The 22,443-nt window shown below is 54.8% G+C and overlaps 1 protein-coding gene across 11 annotated transcripts in view; it reads right to left on the bottom strand.

The window, feature by feature from the left end:
* The window catches only part of ANO1 (anoctamin 1), a 165,992-nt gene that overhangs the window by 80,446 nt on the left and 63,103 nt on the right, over window positions 1-22,443 (bottom strand). For 10 of the 11 annotated variants that reach the window (XR_011495216.1, XM_044762091.2, XM_044762090.2 and 7 more), the window contains exon 2: window positions 3,699-3,871. Coding sequence is in view for 10 of the 11 variants with exons in the window: in XM_044762091.2 (XP_044618026.2) it covers window positions 3,699-3,871 (173 nt within the window). In the remaining variant the exon portion in view is untranslated. Of the gene's footprint in view, window positions 1-3,698; window positions 3,872-4,215; window positions 4,354-22,443 lie in introns of those variants that run through there. The other variant, XM_044762085.2, reaches the window with a different exon arrangement.

The raw sequence follows: 22,443 nt of genomic DNA, 5'->3' as shown, positions 1-22,443 counted from the left end.
TGCATCTTTGTTTTATAAAATGGGGATGACCCTTCCTGGACAAGTGTAAGCGGCTAGCGACCTTTCAACAGGAAGTGTGGGGCTCTCTTCCTACCGTTCTACTGGCTGGGGGGCCCTCAGGGTCTGGAGAGCAATTCTGAGCTGGGCTAGAGGGGGTTGGGGAGGTGGGGGCACAGTGAGGACCACCGAGGCTGCCCTGGTGGCCGTGCGACTCTCCGGGGCCCTTCCATGGAGCGGGTGCTTTTCTTGTGCAGGACAAGAAGGCAAGGATTTAACTTGCCATGGGAGGGCTATGGGTTAGACCTTATGCACAACACCCCAATTCAAAGGCTCAGGAAAGCTTCAGAATGTTCCCCACACTCTTAGCAAAGGGGCAGGGGACCCCCCCAGGGCACCTTGGTGGAGGGGAGGATGGCTCATTCCTCGTTTTAATGGCTGGCACCAAATGCACCGGCGTGGAGCGAATGAAGGCGTGCATGATTGAAGGACAGGGGCCTCGGTTCCACCGTTCCCGGGAGGAGCCCCCAGATCAAGGATCCCAAAGGGGAGACCCAGCCAGGCCAGCAACTTAAACACAACCCTCCCCGGCCCCGGGCCTCAGTTCTCCCATCTGCCAGACGGGGACATAAACATCACCTTGACTTAGGTCCCAGGATCCTTGTGGGGACAAAGTGTGACGGGAGATGTGAAAGTGCTCTCAAGATCGTCCCCGGAGTCCTGGGTGGACGCGCTCCCAGAAGCAGCTGATCCACACACTGCCGTGGGGCAGCCAAAGCCGGGCCAAGTCTAACTGATCACTCGAGGACAATCAACCACATTCACTTTTTCCAAAAATGGGGAAAAGGAAACCGGTGACCTGCAAAACTTCTTTCAGTTCCGGGACTCTGTGAATTTCAGATCCCGGGGGAACATCACTTCTAAACGGCACTTGGATTCCGAAAAAGCTCTAATTAAATCGCCAGCTCTACAGGGCAATTTACGACCATCGGGCAAGCTCTGTAATCTGTAAACAGATTACACTGCAGACAGACGGGGAAGCACTCCTGTCTCGCAGGCAGGCAGACACCCGCACCGGGCCCTCCTCTCGGGGGTGTCTGGGCTGGTCGGGGCACCCAGATCCTGGGGCACTGACAGCCGTCGGTTTGAATGAAGGAAGGAGAAACACTCCAAGATCAACACGAAGAAAATGTAAAGAAATAAACTGCATCCCACCCAGCCTCTGGCTTTTGAGTCATTTCTGACACCTCTTGGTACAGAGACAATGAAGGGATTTCTAACCTTGAACTCGGGCATGACAGAGACAGGAGAGGCACAGAGGCATGGGGCGGGGAACTGCAGCCTGCGTGGGACAGGCTCATCCTGACAGCCGACGTCGATGACACCAACACAGCATGCCAGGGATGCATGTCTGGGGATGGGACCGGAACTTTGCAAACTGCAGCCCACGCCCTGCGGCCTTTGCATGCACAGAGCCGCCCTCCCAGGGTGACTCAGGGCAACGGCCGGGCAACAATTACTGGCCGAGCCGTGCTGGGGATGCTCTGGGAGGCTCCCCCCCAACCGTCATGCTGCCTGCTCTGCACAGACAGGCCCCCGGCTCCTGGAGCTGCCCCCGCCAGCCCCTCCGTGGCCATTTCACCGGCAGGACACGGCTCGGCCACCTCTCCTTCCCACAGTCAGTGCCACTGATCCCCAGCCCTCCAAGCTGCAACGCCTGAAAACTGCCCAGAGTAGGAGGTGTGCGCAGAACAATGGTCACCAGTGTCCTCTGGGCTTGTCTGTGTGCTTCTGGACTGTGAATTCCTTGGCTGGTGGGCCAAGCTGTCTCTCTGCAGACTTTGTGCCCCTTGCTCGGTTTTGGAGGGAAACAGAGAGCTTCCGGGTCCCGACAAGCAACAGGTCCCCGAACGAAAACTCCAGACCCCAGGGCCATTTGTTAAGGGCTCTGTTACTTATTTGGAATCCAACTCCTCGCCAGGTCTAACACTCTACTCCGGAATGCCCATCTCTCTCCCTCTCCTTGGCTGCCACCATCATCTCATGCCTCCTAACTGATGCCCCCCCATTCCTACTTTCTTTGCCAAAGAAATAGGCAATTTCTTTGTCCGAGAGGCCCCACCCCCATGACGGGTATGACCAGCTCCTCCTCGAGGGTGCCATTCCTCCTTCAGACCGGCTGTGGCCACCTGCTTCTGTGTCTTGGCCCTTCTCAGCTCTCTTCCCAGCTCATGGGTGACTTGGAACCTGTCCTCTGCTCCCTCCTGGCCTCAGATTCCTCATCTGTAGTAACACCACCGACCCCATACGGTTGTCGTGAGAGTTAAGTCAGTGAACACACAGCGACTGGCCCAGCCCTGTGGACGTGCGTGTCCCGGATAACGTTCCATCACGGCTCCTTAAGTCCCACATGGGCGCGGCGTCCCCGGCTTACTCCCTGAGGGAGCCCAAGGATCCCGCACGGCCTGGCACACAGCAGGCACACGGTGTGTGTTGAAAGGACCACCTCTAAGCTTTCCAGGTGAACGGTACGTGTCACAGGCAGACTCCCCGGCTCCTTCACTGGTTCCCAGAGTTCCCCGCACCTCTGTGGCAGCCCAGCTGCAGAGGACCCCTCAAATGCCCACAGGGAGCCCCAACTGTGACCCAGGGGGAGGCCAACGCCCCAGATCTCTGCCTCCCCAGGAACACAGCAAGCCCACCTCCCAGGACGTCCCTGGACCCCCTGCCGTCCAGCCCCGAGGCTAGAGAGGCAGCCCAGGGCCATCCTGGGGTCCGAGCAAAGCGGCGGGGCTGGGGCCTGGCATCGTCTGGGGAGGGGCCTTGGCGGTCGCTGTGTGGGAACGGGGGAGAAAGGGGGAGTCTGTTTCCGGGGCCCAGGGTGAGCCGCCGCGGGGCTCCCCGGGGCTGAGGGCGCTGTCTCAGCCCTCCCCTCTTCGGGCAAACTTTGTTCCAGCTTTAAGCCAAACCCTTCATGGCGAATACTGTCCTCCTGGGCTCCTTTTGACTGCCGGGTCCGGCCCCGGAGTGGGGCTGGGGGGTAGCCGGATCCGGGATAGGGGTCCCCAGACACGTGGCCAGCTGGGCGCTGGCCCACGTGGCCCTGTTACCACCCGGATGGGGAGCGGGCTCGGGGGGTGGGGAGGGGGCAGGGGCCAGCGGGAAAGAAGTCCCGACAGACCGACAGCCGCCGGCTGGGGCTCTGCGCTGCGGGGACTCCGTGCGCCCCGGGCAAGTGAGGGAGACGCCGGCGGGTCGAACCCCAGAGGGGCGCGGCTGTCGCCAGAGGGTGCTGACGCGGTGGGGCCTGGAGGCTGCTACCACCCGCACCCCCACCTCCACCCCGGCTGCCCCAACCCGCAGCATAGGTTAGGGAGTGTCCAACTCGGGGCCCCGGCCGCGCGCTCTGGTTCGGGCTCCCGGTCCGGGGCGAAGGGGCTGCGAGCGGGGACGCGGAGCCCGCGGAGCGCGGCAGGGGCGCTGCGATGGGCAGGTGGGCGCGGCGCCCCGGGGGGCGCAGAGCTCGCGGGCCGTGCGCGTGCATGCGGCCCGGGCGCACGTGCGCGGGTGGGCGCCCCTCACGCGCCCCGGGGTCCCGCCAGGCCCGTCATCCCCCGGCCCCGACCGCTCCCCCCTGCCCCCACCCCCGGGCGCGGCGCAGGTGCGCGGCCCTCCCTCGGCTCGCGGCCGCCCGCACTCACCGTGCCCTCGGACGGCAGGTAGCCGATGTCCTCGATGGCGCAGATGTTGATGATGTGGACGCTGCGGTCCTCGGCCGGGAGCGTCGAGTATTTCTCGTTGACCCTCATCGCGGCCGCCTGTGCGCCGGGACCGCCGGGCGGCGCGCCCTCCCCATCCACGGCCCCGGCGGCCTCTGCAAGGGTTACACGGCAGCGTTCGCGCGCGCTCGCTCGCTCGCTCGCTCGCAGGGGGCCGGGCCTCCCGCTCCGCCCGCCGCCCCCCCTGCCCCCGCCGGCCGGACCCTCCGCTCCTGCAAGACAGCCAGGCGCGCTCTGCCCGCTCGCGGCACGGGCGGCGGCCACGCGGCTCAGATTTTCCGTAGAAATTTAAACACAGGAAGAAAGTATTCCATTCCCGCGGGCCCCCTCCAAGTTTTATTTTTATCCGGGCAAAGTGGCCCTCTGCATTTTTTTTTTTTTCTTTTTTTGAGGGTGGCCGAGGTTTCAGACCAGGGAGGAAGCGTCCGACAGCCCCCACCTTCAGGGAAAGGCTCCAAAGGTCGCACTTCTGTGGCCGGGCACCTTGCAGGGCAGAGACGCTGCTGCGATGGAAGTCGGGAATGGTCTCCCCGCCCCTTCCCCCTCCACCCGCTGGGGGCCTCCCGCTGTCGCTCCGTCCTCACCTCCTCCAGGTAGCCTCCCCTGCTTTCTGCAGGCCCGCCCCCTCCGGCTGCCCTGGCTACTTGTGCGTCCTTCCCCACCCCCCGGGTGGGCCCCCTAATGTTGCCCGCAGCCCCCATTTACCAAACGCTTAGTATTCTGTGACCAGGCACGAGCCAAGTCCCTTACACAGCTCGTCTCATTTGAGCCCCCAGCCTGGTCCTCATTTTGCGAAGGGCTATGGGGGCTTCCGAAGGCCAAGGAAGGAGGGTGGGCTTCCTGCAGAGCGGCTGCCACTCCTTGCGCGACGCTCTACTGCCTCCTGGAGGGAGCGATGGTGACTTCCGTTGCTCTTGTCCCAGGAGTGGCAGGGGGCCTGGCACACAGTGCTCCTCAGGACGTGTTTTCAATGCTCCATCCTCGCAGGAGGAGCACGTGGGTCTCCAGGGTCAGCCACACTCAGGTTAATCCCCCAGGGGCTGCACTGGCAACCCCACCCCTTGGGAATAAAGTCTCCCTTCCCTCTGCCTCCCTACAGCCTGTTAGTTCTTCACGGTGTGTACCAAATGCCACCTCCTCCAGGAAGCCACCCTGGATTGCCCCTCACCAAAGCACTCAGGCCCAAGAAGCTGCCTGTACCTCGACTACAGCACTTCCTTTACTCCATCTGATTTTACAGTGGGTTCATACAGTTGGTGCTCAATAATTGCTCATCGAATGCCCACTGAGGAATATTCAGGGCCTTCCAAGGTCATGACGTCACCAGCATGGTTCCAAGGGTGGATTCTGGCATCACACAGGGTGGGGTCTGGTTCCAGTCCAGCGACCTTGGGCAAGCCCCCTTAGCCTCCCGGAGTCTCTGTCCTCGCAGGAGCGTCTGGTGGGCGTGAAGCTGCAGCGGTGGCTGCTCTTCCTACTCCTGTCATCTTGTCATTGTCATGACCTCCCCCACCTCCTTTAGACTCAAGTTGGTGACTTTCTTGAACTTGGAGAGGTACAGGAAAGCTCCTCCGTGCCTGGGCTGGCGCTGAGTGGCCCTGAAGGACCCTTTGTCTACACCGGGGATGCCCCAGAGAAGGGTGCTGTGCTGGCCAAGTCCCCGTTGGAAATGGCCGTCCACGGTGTCTGCCACGCTGGGGAGAGCTCATCCCTAAAAGTTCAAGTTTTGGGGGTTGGGGAGAATCATACACGTGTGTGCACGCATGCACACAGGATTATATAACTTCATTCTCTTATCCTTGTTGGTAAACAACCAAGATTGTGTAACTCGAATGCATTGTCTTTCTAAATTTATTTTCAAGTGGCAAAGAGTCTTGCAGAAGTCTGTGACGTATAATTTGTGAAAAAAGAGTAAAAACGGAATTCCTCAATTCTGGGTGCATTGGCATTGCCAAATGTTTGGGAAGGTGACCCTTGACTTCGGACCCTGAGAGGCTGGGGGGCTTTGTGCCCGAGCCCTTCTGGGGGCCGCAGGGCAGGGGGCGGTGTCTCAGGCCTGGACCTCCTGCTGGGCCAGTGGCCCCTGTGGCCTGGCTCCAGGAGCCGCGTCTCGCCTCTCGGTTCTGAGGTTAACGCCCTAGTCAGGGTCTCGACACCTGCTCGCCTGTAAGGTGTCACTTTCTTTGCCACGTGTCAGTACGTGTCCCTGCATTCTGCTCCTCTGGTCCCCCACCCCACTCTCCCAGGGGACAATGTGGAAAGGCTTCAGCAAAGGGAGGGGAAAAGGCCTCTGAGCAGAACGGGATAGGACGGGCCAGCGAGGAGCAGTTCCGTCCCCAGGCCACTCAAGGCCTGCACGGGGGGTCCTCAGGTCTTAGGATTTCAAGAACCAACAAAGAGTAAAAACAACATTACCCCCAAAATCGGGGAGGGGGCATGGGAATCCTCCACGCTGAGATCGCCCCACATCAGAGGACTTTAAAGGTCCCTCCGGTTCTGGCGATGATGGCACCCGTGCCTCGGGCTGTCTCCTGTGGGCCATCTTGGGTGGGGGGAGGGGGCTGCGTCTCTGCTCTGAGTCACTAATTGCTTATAAGCGAGCCCTCCAGATAAACTGTTGCATTAATTTGCATTTTCTGCTTTTTGACTCAGTGATTCTCATTGTTCAGGACGCCAAGGGGCACGGGCAGGATTAACTGTCCGCTCGTGAATTAATAAAAACCAGTCTCGCTCGTCTAAACGGCGCATTTTATCCCAAGCCCCACGCTTCACAGCTCACCCTGTTTTGCCAGCGTGTTGCCCTGTTGTGTCGCTGGGATGTCACCCACCGTCAGACACTTACGTCTTTGCTGACCTTTTAATAATCACCGGGCGTACTGGCACAGAGTGGTGAGGGACGTGGGCGACGAGGCTGCGTGTGTGGTGGGGGGAGCGCCTCCCTCGGAAGAGGCTCAGACGGGGGCCGTTGCAGTGGTGTTTTATCATCCACATCAGCCTCATCTCCCTGGCGGTGCCCACAGGCAGGAACGCCTTGCTCTCCGCGCTGCCTGGCGGCATAGGCCTGCCTCACTGGGCCATTTGCAACTTGGCCAACAGACCCAGCTTCACAGAGCGCAGCAGAACGGGGCCCTCCGACTGGCCTGGCCACAGTGAGCCGCATCGGCGAGTATTCCAGCACAGATCTCTCTGACATGGTGCCCTCGAAGGCCTTCTCCGCCTTGGCACCACTGACATTTGGGGCTGGCTCATTCTTTGTCCTGGGAGATCGTCCTGTGCACTGTGGGATGTTTGCCAGCATCCCTGGCCTCTGACCACTGGATCCCGGTACCACCTCTCCTTCCCAGCATGACAACCAAAGATGTCTCCGGACCCTGTCACATGTCCCTGGCGTCAAAGTCACCCCAGCTGAGAAGCCAGCTCTGGGCTTACCCGCAGCCCCTGCCTTGCCCGTGCTCTCGAGGACGACCGGGCAGCCTCGTCTCACCAGCCCATGGTTCTCAGATGAGAACCCCGGGGCCTGGAGCAGGGATGTGCTTGGCTCAGGGTCACAGACTGGAGGGTGGCTGTGGCCTTAAATCTAGACCTGCTGACCCCCTCCCAGCAGGGCTCACACCACAAAGTCAACACATGCACACGGAATGAGAGAGAGAGGAGGTAGGAGGTTTGGCTCATTTTTACAAAATACCCAGATGGCCCCGGGCTGCCCTCCGTCGGTGGAGGACCCCTTGAGGCTGCTCGGTCCCTCGGGTCTGGCCATCCCAGCTCAGGGCAGCTTTCTCCCCTGGACGGCTCCCTGCACACTCAGAGACACTGAATAAATGCCTGAATAAATGCCGTTGCCTCAGGGGCAGCCCCGGGTGGGGAAGGAGCGTGGAAGAAGTGAGCGGCTCATGACTCAGGGCTATTGTGAGTGCCAACGGCCACCCGTCCCCCACGCCCGTGCTGGCTCTGCGCCCCTTCAAGTCTCCGGTGGGCAACCCCTGCAGGAAAGAGATGAACGCCAAATAGGTCTGACCTCATGTGCTAAAATCAACCCGGGGTGTAATTATTCCCGGGGAAGACAGGCCTGGGGAATTTATAACCGAGATACGGTGGGTGGGAGACCGGACCACTGTCATTTCCTTCCCTCGCATGATGTCAGAGCCCCGAGCTGAGGCCGCCAGCTGCAGCTGGACGGGGAGGCTCCGAGCGCAGGGAAACTGCCAGCCCGGGGTTCTGGAACGCAGCCCAAAGCATGAAGTTCTGTCTGGGGGATTTTTTTCCCCCACAAAAGAATCCATGGGTGTTGTTTCCATCAGAGGGTGTGTTGTGAACCCAAGGAACTGCCTTCTGAGAATTCCTAAGAACTCTAAAAAGATGTATGGGCTGGGTTAGAGCCCGGCCGGCTCAGCTGCCGGCCACCTCCTCCAGGAAGACTTCTGGTCCAGCTCAGCCGCGTTACTCATGTCTGTTCTGCTGGCCCGGCTCCCTGGCTCCATCCAGGCGCGCAGGCTCATTTCTGCTCCATCCTCCTCGCGTCTTCTGCTTCATTTCTGCCCACTCCACTCCCCTTCCCGTCTTTGGCACACTCTGGGTTTCCCCATTTATGTTTATTTAACAAGCAGTGGTACAGCGCCTACGACGAGCCAGTGCCATGTCAGCCCTCCGCAAACAGGATCTCGAGTTCTAACGGTGATGCCAACAACCTGCAGTGGATTCACACAGATGTCCCCGCCCTCACCCCAGGGTCCTTTCTTTGGAGGCGTGAGGGGAAGTCCAGACTGAGTCTCAGTCAGCTCCCTTCTCCCCTGCGACCCCGTGGGACAATGCATCCATCGACACAATGAAAGACACTTGGGCAACAGAACCCACCCGCCTGGTGGCAGGGAGACAGAGACGGGGACAGCCTCCCTGTAGCAGGAGGTGGCTGAGCCAGCGGCTGCACCACCATGCCCAGAGAGGATGGAAACGCCCTCATCCACTGTTTCCCTCTTCCTCCAGGGGCCTATTACCAAAAGCACTGACGTACCGTGTAGACGGCAGGCTGACACCGGACCCCTTTCATGGTTTGAGGAAAAACGGCCACTCTATTGGATTTTTATCTGTAGGGCACCAATTGAGAGAAAACCACCTTCACCTGAGGCCCCATTGGAGGCACATTCCTGAAATGTGTTGACAGAGTATCTTGAATTACAAAACATATCTGATGACACAGCTGGGCACACAGGTGCTGAAGGGGAGGAGGTGAGAGAGGTGTTTTGAGACCTACAAGAAGTCCCCCTGGACCACGGGAGGCTGTCCTCCTAGGGTCCCCATGGTAAGTGGTCAAGCCTGCACCTGCTGGCTGCCCCCTACAGTGCACACCGAGCCAGCGCTGTCGGTGGGGGGCTGTCTGAGACAGTGCCAGGGGCCTGGGGCCACGGGCGCCCACCCACGCTGCCTCCCTGGGGGTCCTGGACACCGGGGCAGGCCCACGCCCAAGCAGGTGGGCACCTGAGAAGGGGACACTCAGGGCCCTTCCCAGGCTCTTCTCCACATTGGCTGGATGGGGGTTCGTTCGCTCACTAACTCACTCACTCATTCATTTGCTCACCCATCATTCTTTCATTCACCCATTCGTTGACTCATTCATTCACTCGGTCATTCTCTTATCTCCTCTCCCCTTCCTCATACTCCTTCCCAGGCTTATTTTTCACCCCGCCCCACAGGCTTTACCACTTTCTGTCCGCTGCCTAATTCACTTCCTTCTCTTGTCTGGTGTCTGCCCCCCACCCCCACTAGAGTGTCAGCTCCAGGTCATTCTGTCATGATTCGATGGCTCCAGGTTTTCCTGCCTGAAAATGACACGGGAAGTGAGCTGTCCCACCCAGGAAAAAGGCACAGAATCGGGCCGGTTATTCAACGAGTTGGGGCCCCAAAGCATCTTCTCTTCAGAAGTAAAATGTTTGGGGGCGGGGCAAGCGTGAGAGAGAGGAGCCCCTGGGACGGAGGACAGCGGGTCAGCTCAGCCCTGGCCACGCCTCTGCTTATGGAGACAAGCCCCGAAGCTCGGTGCGGGACGGAGTTAGTAAGCACACGCATGCACACGCACACACACGCACAGACAAGTCAGACAGAGGCTACTCATTCCTGGGGTTGGAAATGGCCCCACGTGTGCGACCTCTCTCCTCACCTGCATGTAATCAGTGGTCCAGAAACCCACCAGAGGTTCACCCTGCCCACAGCTTGTCACTGCCCAGATCCTGCAGCATGGGCCGCCACACAGATCTCGGGGGCCCCAGGGCCACCCCTCCAGCACAATCCCTTCCCAACAGCTGCACCTGAGGGTCCGCTTGCCTGCTTCTGTGCGGGAACTATTATGTCTGACGATCTGAGAACCGAATGTCTCCGCTTCCTGTCTGCCCGCCCTCCCAGCTCGCTCTCTGTCCCACTGCTGCACCTTCGCTCTCCCTCCCGAGTGTGGAGAGGCCCACCCTGACCGCGGCTCACACTGCCCTCTCTCTGCAGGACTCACTCCCGCTCTTGCCGGACAGAGCCCACCCTGTCCTCTGTCGGGGAGGATGATGGGGCTTCCCGTTCCTTCCAAGAGGAAAACAGGGAAGAGAGAAACTCCGGTGGTGCCGATGGCCCCAGGCAGAGTCCTGTAAGGTTTATGGAGGGCGCTCTGCTCTCCGGGGGGCCTTTATAAACGTCCCCTACAAGGGACACGGCCCTGGAGGGGACGGTCTCTGCAGCACCAGTGACATTGGGGGCGAGGGATGAGCCGGGGCGGCAGCTCCCTTCCAAACAAGGGTCACAGCCTCGTTTGCTGCGAGGACCAGAAAAAGGGGAGTGTTTCCCCTGAAGTGACCACTGGGACCCCTCACCATGGAGCAGACCTGTGCTAATGGCCTCACCGGAGTCGATGCTTTTTCTTCACGTCCCTGCTCCAACACGGCCTTTCCAGAGCCTTCCTGGACCCCCTCCCAGCCGCCTTCCTGTGCTCCGGAGCACCTGTCACCTGACTGTTTATTTTCTCTCTGCCCCAGGAAAGCGGGGACCTTATCTGTCTTACCCTCTGCTGTGCTCTCAGCACCCAGCAGAGCCCGGCGTGCGGCAGGTTGCAAAAATCTTGGTTGGGAGCGCGAATGAGTGAATAATGGGGCTTCACCAGTGTCCCCGGATTCCAGCACCGTGCGGATGGAGAACTGTCACCCGCAGGCCATTTCACACCCCTGAGCGGCTGGCCTTTGTCGTGGGAGGCTGTGGCATTTTCACACACTGGTTCCCCCAGGAGCCAGGAGGATGGAGTTGTTGTCTTAACATTTTAAGGCTGTTGGGTCAGCTGGAGAAAGTCCTGGAGGCTACCGGGCCAGCTGCCACAAAAGCCCCATCCACAGCCCTTCGGGCTCCTCCACCTGCCGCGCTGGCCGGGAGGGAGCAGGGTGGGCTCCCCAGGCAGCAATCAGCGTATTCACTAAGGTCCTACTGTGTGCAGCCACCAAGCTGTGAGCTGTGGGCCACAGACACAAAGGGAAAGACAGCCCCGCCCAGGGAGCCTACAGTCGCTCTCGGGAAATTCCGAAAACCAACCCCTCTGGGTGGGAAGGGGGCTCAGAAGTGGGGAGCGACGCAGCCTGAGCCATATGGTCCGAGAGCTGGAAGGGCTGTTCTGGGGCGAGCAGGATGCGCACTATAGCCCAGGGCCCCGAGCGTCTGATCTGGCAGCACCCAACCCCGATCAAGGCCTCCTGCAAGGACGGCTGAAGCCAGGAGGTCTCCCCCACTGTGACAGAGACCTCACTGCCGTGGGGGCAGCCGATGGCCCTGAGGCGGTTCTGCCCATCACGTCACACTGGGAACCTGCTCCACAAGCTGGGCGCTGCTTCCGGGCTCGGGTGTCATGCAGAATTACTCCTTCACAAGAACAACGTCAAAGATTTAGGGTCAGCGTCTTAGGGAGTTGCCTCCACCACCTCCTTGCCCAGCCCAGCTCCCGGTTCTCTCTGCTCCCTGCTCTTGGTTGTGCCACAAATCACTCTCATCTATAAATTCTCAAAATCCTTTGTCCCAGAACACGGACAGTACTCAAACTGAGGAAGGACTCGAGGGTAGGGGCTCGTGTGTGACTGCCCGGGCTCTGGAGAGGTCCTCCCAGATCAGCATCTTCCTCCATCTCTCATTCCTGTTCTCCTGTCACTGCCCCAAAGGTCTATATGTGGCCCTGAGCTTTTCAATGACTTAGAGAGCAAACATCCTGAGAAAAGGCAAACTATTGATCTAATTCATACTAAGGCGTAAATGACTTTCTTCTCCCAAATAATTCTGCTAGGTAAATAGGGCAACCAGCATCAGGCCCACTGACATCTGAGGATGCAGAAAGCAGAGAAAGGGCAAGAACTTCCCACGGCAAAAGGAATGGGAAGAAGGAAGAGGTCTGGGGAAAAGGGGACCAGTAAACCTTTATTTTTGTCTGGCCTGGCCTGGCCTGGCCTGACCCAACTTTTCACTGCCCACTGCCTTGACTTTGGAGGCCAGCACAACTAAGGAGGGGGCCAGCATCCTTCTGGTCCCTGGGGGCAACTGTAAAGTTCATCTCGGTCCAGGGTGTCCATCTGTCCAGTGCAAAAATAGAACCAGGAACAAAAGGGAAAAATGCTTATGAGCATCAGGGCCACACGGGGACCAAGAAACCTGTTTCTCAGACAAGATCTGGCCTTTGGAGAGGTTTTCCTTCTCATCCAGGGGGCTGAGGCCACAAAACCAGCCTGGGGCGGGGGGGGGCTCTTCCCAACAGGCGAATGACTCTTGAAGGTCCTTTGTGATAAATCGGGAATCTAGTAAATGGGTTTTCTTGAGTTCTGTGAGCCGCTCTAGCAAATTAACTGAACCGGAGGAGGGGGTCTTGGGAGCCTCTGCTTTATGGCCGGTCGGGCAGAAGCAGGTGACAACCTAGAATTGCAATTGGCATCTGAAGTGGAGGGTGGGCTTGTGGGGCCGAGCCCTTCGCCTGCGGGATCTGAGTCTCTGTCTGGGCAGACAGTGTTATTGCCGAGCTGAAGTCTGGGACACCCTGCTGGCATCCGAGAACCGCCTGTTGGTGTGGGGAAGCCTACACACACACACACACACGTATACACACAAGCACACATGCACACACACACAATGGAACTGGGTCCAGGAACCCCTTGCACAGACAGTGCCTGAGTGTGGTGGCGGAGAGGTCACCGTGCCCCAGCTCCACAGGCACAGGCCGTGCGGCCCCCACCTCGGCCCAGATCTGCCCAGCCTGTGGGGTAGACGCTCTCGGGGGCCCTGCTGGCACAGGAAGGACTCGCCGGATATTTCACGTGTGCCCTTCCCTCACAACAGGCCATCAATCTGCCTCGTGGCACGAGCCCCCACATCGGTGCCCAGCAGAAAACAACCCCTGCCCGTCGGGGGGGAAATAGCGACACTGGTGGGCCGCACCCCCTCCCGCATTCCAGCCCACTTCCAAAGTGTGAAGACTTTCTTTTTCCAGATAAAGAAGAAACAGGAATCGAAGAAAGGAAGGGAAGAAAAAAAGAAAGAAATGAGAGAATGAGGGAAATCCACAGAGCAGGATGTACAGATCTGAACCTCTGAGAACAGAGGGATGGGAAAGCCCAGGGCCCGATGCGGACCTGCGACGTCAGACCTTGCTGTTGGTGGCAAGCTGCCTTTGACTCATCAAAAAATGCCCAAAAGAGGGAAAAAAAGACTTGACATGACCAGGTTGTATTGCTCCAGAACAGTGGGGTCTGAAGGACTGGGCGGGTGGGGTACAAGATGCCCCCTCTTCAGAGAGTCACATGGTGCATTTTCATGCCTAACAGACCCCCAGGAAACAGCGGGTGCGACACAGGACACGGGGACGGGAGGGGCTTCCCACCAAAGGGCAGTGGCCCGTGGTAAGACCTGCATTAATGTGAAATTAGTGCCCTCTTAGAAAGGCGGGGATCTCAGCTGAAACGTGTGCTCCTGCTGCATGGCCACCGGTCACCAGACCACATGGGGCTGGGCTCTTTCCGATAGGCCTGGGGGGGCTGGTCCAGGAGTCGGGACCCGGCCTTCCAACTGAGTGCTCCCTGCCCATCTGCTCCCTTTCCCTCCCTTCCTCCATCTCCTCCACCCCTCCCCCTCTCTCCTTCCCCCTCCCCCCTCCCCTTCCCTCTCCCCCATCCTCTCCACCCCTCCTCACTCCACCCCCTCCCCCTCCCCCCTCCCCGCTCCGCCCCCTCCTCCCTCCATCCCCTCCTTGCCTTCATTCCACAAACACAGGACCAGGCACACTCTGGCTTAGGGCAGTTACCTATCCCAGGGATGTTCAGTGTCTCCACCAACATTTATAAAATGAAGGTCCAGATACTCATTGCTTCACCTGGGGAGCCTTAAAAAATCCAGATGTGGGCCCGACATTCAGAGATTTTTCATCCACCCCCAGGGGCTCAGAGGGTAGCCAGGTTTGGGACCCGCCTAGTCTCAGGAGGACAGATGTGCACACAGGTGGCTGTGATGTGTGGGACCAGTAACCCCTCCTGGAGCTGGGCACGGAGTCAAGGGGAGCCCGGAGGTGGGGATGCTGGACGAGGCTCCAGAGAGAAGGCAACCCCGGCCCCTCGGTGAGCCTCGCTCCAGCCTGACCTGGGCAGACAGCGCGGCCCCAGGGCATGTCAGTTCTCAGTCGCTCTGCTTCGCTGGGGGAGCTTCAGCTCATTGGGAAAGTGTCTCCAGGGTCTTCTGGAAGATGGGCCCCCCGGGGAGGTTTCCTGGGGCACAGCCATCTTTTGCAGACCTTTCTAAATGTCTATCAGGGGTGTGGTACCTTCACACAGCAAACGGCTCTTGTCCTGACTCTGTGCCTATATTTGGGGCCCATTACACCTTTTTTATGAAAAAAAACAAAAAAAAGAGTCACTTCTCTATTCTCCAAGTTCCCTTGGCTGCATCCCGCATGGCTCATCCTCACACAGTCTGTGAAATACACGGCGCGGGTACCATTAGACCCACCGGCAGACAAAGCCAAGGTCCTGGCAGGTCCAGAAGCTGCTCAAGGTCATGTAGTTGGCAGCAACAGAGGTAGGGACCCTCCCCTAACTACATGACCCCAAGCACGGGCTTTCCGGAACTCTCCTGTCGGTCTGAAGTTCCAGCTGTCAGAGCCACCCTCCGAGTGGACACCCCTCTAAGCCTGCAGGAGGCTGCAAGAGGCGGCCGTTAAGATGCAAAGTGGGGAACCCTGCTTCTGGCCGCGACAGAGTGGCGACCCTGTCGGAGTCCTCTTCCTGCCAAGATCAAATGCAGAGGCTGGTTAAAGACAAACGCAAAACCAGAAAAACCTAGGTGTTGGATGGGCTTTCAGGAGAACCAAGGCAGACAGGACTCGAGGGCTGAGGTCCCAGAAAAAAAGGGAACCATGGAGAAATGAGCTCCACGTTCTGCTCAGCTGATTCCCAAATGGCTCCCACATTTTCATCCACCCCCAGGGGCTCAGAGGGCAGCCAGGTTTGGGACCGGGGCCGGGCAGCTGAGAAATCAAGCAGAAAGGAGGAGTGAGGAGGGCACAGAGGCAACCGGAGAGTTCCTCAGTCTCTTGATGCCGGGGAAGCAAAAACTGGAGTTCAGGGCCCACCAAGGAGGTGGGGGTGGTGGTCACCTCTCCAGCTTTGAATTGAGGACTCGGAAAGGCTCAGGGTCCGGAAAGAGACCAGCCTTTCCCAAATCCTGAATTCTAGCCCCAAATCCTCTCCAACCCTCACAGAAACAAGCGGATCTGCCCATATCCTGCCTGCCAGAGAAGCTGCAGTTGCCCTGGAGGAAGCGAGCATCATCCGGGGCCACCCCACCTTCACACACAGCGTCCAGGGTTCAGTGAAAAATTATCATGAGCGCCAGGAGGTAGGGCCAAGAAATTAAAAATCAAGCCAAACAAACAGACGACCCAAGAGACAGACCAACAGCAGATCCAGACGGTGGGGGCTCTCAGACACAGACGCCAATGTGTTGAAGAAGATAAATGAAAAGACGGAGGATTTCATGAGAGAACTGGAATTGACCAATAGAATCGAATGGAAATCCCAAGGCCAGAAACAAGAATTTGAAAGAGCAGCAGGTCAGAGAGAAGGGAAGAGATCAGTGAACTGGAAGAGACATCGATTAGGAGAAAATATTCAAATTGAAGCACAGAGATAAAAAAGGCCATAAAGCAGAAGGGACTACGGGAGACACACAAGTTCGGGTGAACATGCCTAACGTACACGCAGTGGGAGTTCTGGGGAAAGAGAAGAGAGAGAGAGGGGGCAGAAGCGATATTTGAAACGAGTTCCGTCAAGAATTTTCCACAACCGATGAAAGATACCAGGCCGTGTTTAATGATGGATACGACAAGTGCTATCAACCTCAGATGGAGACACACCAAGGAGGTGAGATCTAGGCACATCGCACTGAAACTGGCGAAAACGAAGGACAAGGAAAAAAAATCTTAAAAGCAGCCAGAGGAAAAAGTGACACTATCTTCAAAAGATCAAAAATAAGGCTGATGGTTGACTTTTCCGCAGAAACAGCACGAGCCTCGAATGGTAGAACAGCCTATTTAAATTACTGAAAGAAAACAATGGCCAATTTAGGGTTCTATATCTAGAGAAAGTATCTTTCAAAAACGAAGGTGAAATAGGATTTTTTTTCAAATGAACTAAGAGAATTCATTGCTGGTAAGCCCCCACTGAAAGAAACCCTAAAGGGAGTTTTTCAGACAGAAAGGAAATAACCCCAAGTGGAAGCAGAAAGAAATGAAGAATGTTGGAAAGAAGAAACAAGTGGGCAAATCTAAATGAATAGTGATTGTCTAAAATAGCAGTAACAATGTCTTATGGGATTAAAATATAAATAGAATTAATACGTGACAAAAATAAGAGGAGTGAATGAAGTGAAGGCATTTAAGGTTCAACATTGTCCAAAAGCGAGAGGCTAAAGCTCTATTTTAAGAAAGACTCTAAAAAGCCAGGAATGCATCTGATAATTTCTAGTGCAACCACGTGAAGAAAAATAAAGGAATAGGGCCTGGCCCTGTGGCTGAGTGGTTAAGTTTTTGCACTCCACTTTGGCAGCCCAGGGTTTCACCGGTTCCGATCCCGGGCACGGAGATGGCACCACTCATCAGGCCATGCTGAGGTGGCATCCCACATGGCAAAACCAGAAGGACCCACAACTAGAATATACAACTATGTACTGGGGGGCTTTGGGGAGAAGAAGGAAACAAAGGATTGGCAACAGATGTTAGCTCAGGTGCCAATCTTTAAAAAAAAGAAGAAAGAAAGAAAAATAGAGGAATGTACAACTAGGAATAGGAGAGAAATTAGATTTGAAAAAAGATTTGATTAATCCAAAAGGAAGAAGTAAAAAATCCAAAAAACAACTGGGACAAATAGAATACAGAGCAAGATGATGGGTAGAAACCCAGATATAGATTAATAATTGTATTAAATATAAATGGGTTAAAAAGTCCAATTAATGACAAAGTTATCAGACTAGATTTTTTAAAATTCCAACTCTATACTATTTACAGAAGACACACTTTAAGATAAAGACCCAGATGGGGGTGGCCTGGTGGTGCAGCAGTTAAGTGCGCACGTTCCACTTCAGAGGCCCGGGGTTCGCCAGTTCGGATCCTGGTGTGGACATGGCACCACTTGGTAAGCCATGCTGTGGTAGGCGTCCCACATATAAAGTAGAGGAAGATGGGCATGGATGTTAGCTCAGGGCCAGTCTTCCTCAGCAAGGAGAGGAGGATTGGCGGCAGATGTTAGCTCAGGGCTAATCTTCCTCAAAAAAAAAAAAAAGAAGAAGAAGAAGATAAAGACCCAGATGATTACAAGTTGAAAGATGGAAGAAATACATACCATGCAAATACGATAAAAAGAAAGCTTGTGCAGCTATCCTAATATTGAATAATGTAGATTTAAAAGTAAGAAGTTTTCCAGGAGATAAGAACAGGTGTTTTGCAATCGGATGTCAATCAGCAGAAAGATATAACAATTCTAAATTATATGTATCTCAAAATACATGAAACAAAAGCTGACAGAACTAAAATAAGAAATAAATCCTCAATCATAGATTGTATGTTTAACAAAGTTGAACTCTTTCAGTAAATGATAGAATTTCAGACCAAAAAAATCAACTGAAACTACAGCATACAGATTCTTCTCAAGCACACACCACCCATTTTGCACAGGCCCCTGTCTCAGCACGTTTCAAAGGACTGAACTCTTGTCCTCTGATGACAGTGGAAACAAACAGAGACCAATAACAAAAAGACAACTGTAAAAATCCCCAAACATTTGGAAATTAAGTGATGCTCTTTTAAATCATCTATAGCCCAAAAAAGAAACCACAGTGAAAATGTGAGGATATTTTGAACTGGACATAATGATAATATGATATCCCATGTCACGTTATCATATCACCATAGGTAGCTAAAACTGTGCTTGAAGATAATTGTATAGGCCTCAATGCACAGAGTCAAGAAGAAGAAAGGCTGAAAATCAATGATCTATGTGTGTGTACCAAGAAGCTAGGAAAAAACCAGCAAATCAAACAGTAAATCAAGTATAAGGAAGCAAATAGTAAAGATGAGAATGGACATTGTGATTTAGAAAACAAAGGCATCATGGAGAAACGGACGAAACTACAAGCTAGTTCTTTGAAAAGACTAATAATATTGATCCACCCCCGTCAGACCCAGGCCTGCCCCTCGCAAGAGCAGATCGGACGCCATATATCTAAGTTATAAACCCAGCTAACGAACTATTAAAATATTTTCCATCCTCCTACTTTGAGAAATAAACCTTTGCACAACAGAGAAAGTCAGGTTCAAATTTAGAAGTCATAAACCCCTTGGAGATCTGTGCCATGAGACGGTTGACGGGAGATGGGGCCTGCGCCCCCCACCCCGTTGCCACCCTGGCATCATCCTGTGCCATGAGGAGCCTGCACATCCAAGCTTTGGCTGCGGCCCCGCAGAGAGCTGCCCCTCAGCTGCCCAAGGGGTCCTCACAGCACGCCCATGGTCTGCCTTTGAGCGGGCGGTCCAGGAAACAGGCCCGTGCAGGCTCTGGAAATGGACTGGGGGCCGTATGGGTGGGGATCTTTGGCCCCAAGTGTCCAAGCCTGGTCTCAGAAGGAGGGTGAGGGCTCAAGGTGGGCAGTGCCCTTGGCCTCACAGATTTCACCCCATGGAAGGAGGGGGGCGGAGGCCCAGAGCAGGACATGTGCAGAACTGGGTCCTGAGTGGGGCCTCTCTTAGAGGAGGAAGAGAAGGGAGACACAATGATCACTAATGGGAACGAGGAGGCAGGCATCATTACGGTCCCCACAGACACTAGAGAAAAAACATGAGTGCATTAGGGAAAACTGGGTGCAAATGAATTGGAAAATCTAGACGAAATGGACAGTTTTCTAGAAAAACACAACTTCTCAAAATTTTCCTAAGAAGAGATAAACAGTTCCAACCATCCTCTATCTATGAGACAAATTTGATGTATGATTAGTGTCCTTTTCACAAAGACAGTTCCAGGTCCATACGGCTCCACTGGGGAAATTTTCTAAACATTTCAGGAAGAAATAACACCGCTCTTCCACAGACTTGTCCAGGAATAAAGAGGGACTGCTTCCCAATTCACTTTAATCTGTTAAAATGACATTACAAGAGGGGAGAATATCTCTCACGAACATATATGCAAAAACCCCAAACAAAAATGTTAACACGATAATTCCATTAACAAGGGTAATATGACCAAATGGAATTGATCTCAGGAATGTAAGGTTGGTGTCATATTTAAAAATTAATGAAATAGGGCCTGGCCTGGTGGCACAGGGTGAAGTTTACACATTCCGCTTTGGCGGCCCGGGGTTTGCCGGTTCAGATCCCGGGTGTGGACACGGCACCGCTTGGCAAGCCATGCTGCGGTAGGCGTCGCACATATAAAGCAGAAGAAGATGGGCACACATGTTAGCTCAGGGCCAGTCTTCCTCAGCAAAATGAGGAGGATTGGCAGCAGATGTTAGCTCAGGGCTAATCGTCCTCAAAAAAAAAAAAATTAATGAAATAAAAAAATCAAGTGGTCACCTCCATAAGTGCTGAAAAAGCCTTCGGTAAAATTTAATACCTGTTTATGATAAAAACTCAGCCTATATGACTAAATCTAAAACAAATAGCAACTAAAGGGTGAAATACTGAGAGCGTCCCCTGAGCTGGGAGCTGAAACGTGATGTCTGCCATCTCCACCTCCATTCAACGTCGTACTGGAGGTCTCAGGAAGGCAATAAGGCAGGAAAAACAAAGAAAAACCTATGGATTGGAAAGGAAGAAATCAAACTGACATTATCCACAGACTGTAATTTTGAAGGGAGAAAACCCAGAAGTACCCACAGATAAACTATGAGAATTAATAAATGAATTCACCGAATACAAGATTAACCTTCAAAAGTCAATTACCCTTCTATATACCAGGAACAAACAAAACCTAAAAAACTTATGCCTTTTTAAATAGCATCAAAGAATTATATAGGCACAACTTCAACAAAGAAAACTATGAAACATCGCCAAGAGAGATTAAAGACGTATGTGAGGGGGGTAACCTCCTGTGTTCGTGGATTGGAAGATTCAGTACAGTATAGCTGTCAGTTCTCCCCAGGTCGATCTACAGATTCAGTGTGATCCCAATTAAAATGTCAGCAGGAGTGTGTGTATGACAGAGAGAAGATGGACAAGCCGATACTAAAACTCATATGGAAATGCAAAAGGCTGAGAGTCGTAAAGACAGTTCTGAGCAGGTTAGAGGACTCATCTAGCTGATAAGAAGAAGTTATAAGACTGAACAAAGTATTGTGCAAGGACAGACAAAGGGACAAAGGGAGCAAAGCAGAGCCCAGACACAGACCTACAAATATACTATACATTTGACTTCCTGCAAAGTTGCCACTAGGGGAAAGGATCGTCCTTCCAATAAATGGTGTGGGATCAATAAATGGTGTGGACAGCCACAGGGAGAAAGGTGAACCTTGACCTCCTACCTCACACCATACACAAAGCCAATTTCAGATACGGAAAGTAAAACAACAAAGTTCTAGAAGGTACCATAGGAGACTACCTTCGTGAGCTCGGGAGGGTCAGACATTTCTTAAACAAGACACAGAAAACAGTCACCATGAGGGAAAAGATTGGTACATTGGACTCCGCTAAACTGAAGGACTTCTGTTGAGCCAAAGACACCATTAAGCAAGTGAACAGGTGGGCCACAGAGGGGGAGAAGATATTTGCGATACATCCATACCCCAAAGGACCTGCACCCAAAATACATACATAACTCTGGCAAAGGAAGGGAAGAAGACAAACAACCCCATAAAAAAAAAAAAAAAAATCCTGTACCAGCACTTCTGCCACAAAGGCTCTCCGAATGGCCCGGACGCACGTGACATGGATGGTGACGCCACCAGTGGTCCCCAGAGGAATGCAAATGAAAACCACAGGCAGATCCCACCATACACGCAGCAGAATGCTGGAAGGCAAGCAAAACGACCCAAACCCCACAATTCCCCGAGTCCGGGAGGGCAAATTGAATGCACAGCGAGGCTGGGCGGGGGGCGGGGAGGTAACGCCGGGGGCATCGGGAGGGGCTCCCAGGGAGCTCAATCTGGGCAGTGATTATCGGGTGCATCCACAATGTGAAAATTCATCAAACTATGATCTGGAGATCTGTGCACTTTTATAGTCTGCTTCACTTCTTACTAAAGGTTCCCCCCAAATAAAAATTCGTAACATGATGGTAGGTTCTGGAAGCACAGGTGAGTCCAGTTAACGCTGGTGTCAGTGATCAGCCACGTATGATTTCTCTATCCTTCTAAGAATTTCCAAAGACACTCCCTCTCTTATTGTTGCCGGATTCCCGATAGTCTCCTCGTCGTATGTAGATGAGGAGGCTGAGGTCAGAGATGTGAATGAACTTGCCCAAGGTCACACAGCTCGTGAATGGCGCAGCAGGATTCACACCCAGGTCTTCTGCCTTCAAATACCACGTCCTTTCTGCCTTTCCAAAGGTAATCATCCCTAAAGGGAGGCAGAGCCGTGAGCCTCGGGCACATAGTCACGTCAGCGCTGATGGTCTGTGAGGCAGAAGGTGCCACGCGTGGGCCCTGCCCCACGGAGATTCAAGGCAGCCAGGAGGGAAGACCAAGGCCCACAGATGATGGAGCAGCAACTCCCAGGCAAGGTACAGACGTGGATACCATATACCTGGCGGGGGGCGGAGGCGAGGTCACCAGAGAAAGAGGAGAAAGACTAGGGGTGGAGAGAGTCAGAGAAGGCTCCGGAGGGAGGCGACGTGGGGCTCACTAGGGACCAGAGGAAGGGGGCCCCGTGTGAGGCACAAGCAGGCACCGTGGCCCCTGGATGGGGGGTAAGGCAGGCTGGCCTGCAGCTCTGGGAGCTGCCCACACGCGAGGTGCGCGCCCTGCACTCCCCAGGGCCTGCGCTTCCCAGGGCATCTATGTCAACAGCCACACAATCCGGACCCCACCTGTCACAGGTGCAGAAACAGCTGTGTCATCACAGCTGTCAGGGATTTGCTACTTATGTCCTTATGTAAGTTGCACCCCAGGCAGGATACCGGTTTCCATGTTGAGGGACCGGGGC

This window comes from Equus asinus, chromosome 17 (assembly GCF_041296235.1).
Source record: "Equus asinus isolate D_3611 breed Donkey chromosome 17, EquAss-T2T_v2, whole genome shotgun sequence".
Lineage (NCBI taxonomy): Eukaryota > Metazoa > Chordata > Mammalia > Perissodactyla > Equidae > Equus > Equus asinus.
The sequence above is the reverse complement of the archived record's forward strand: the minus strand, read 5'-3'. Positions and strand labels throughout refer to the sequence as shown.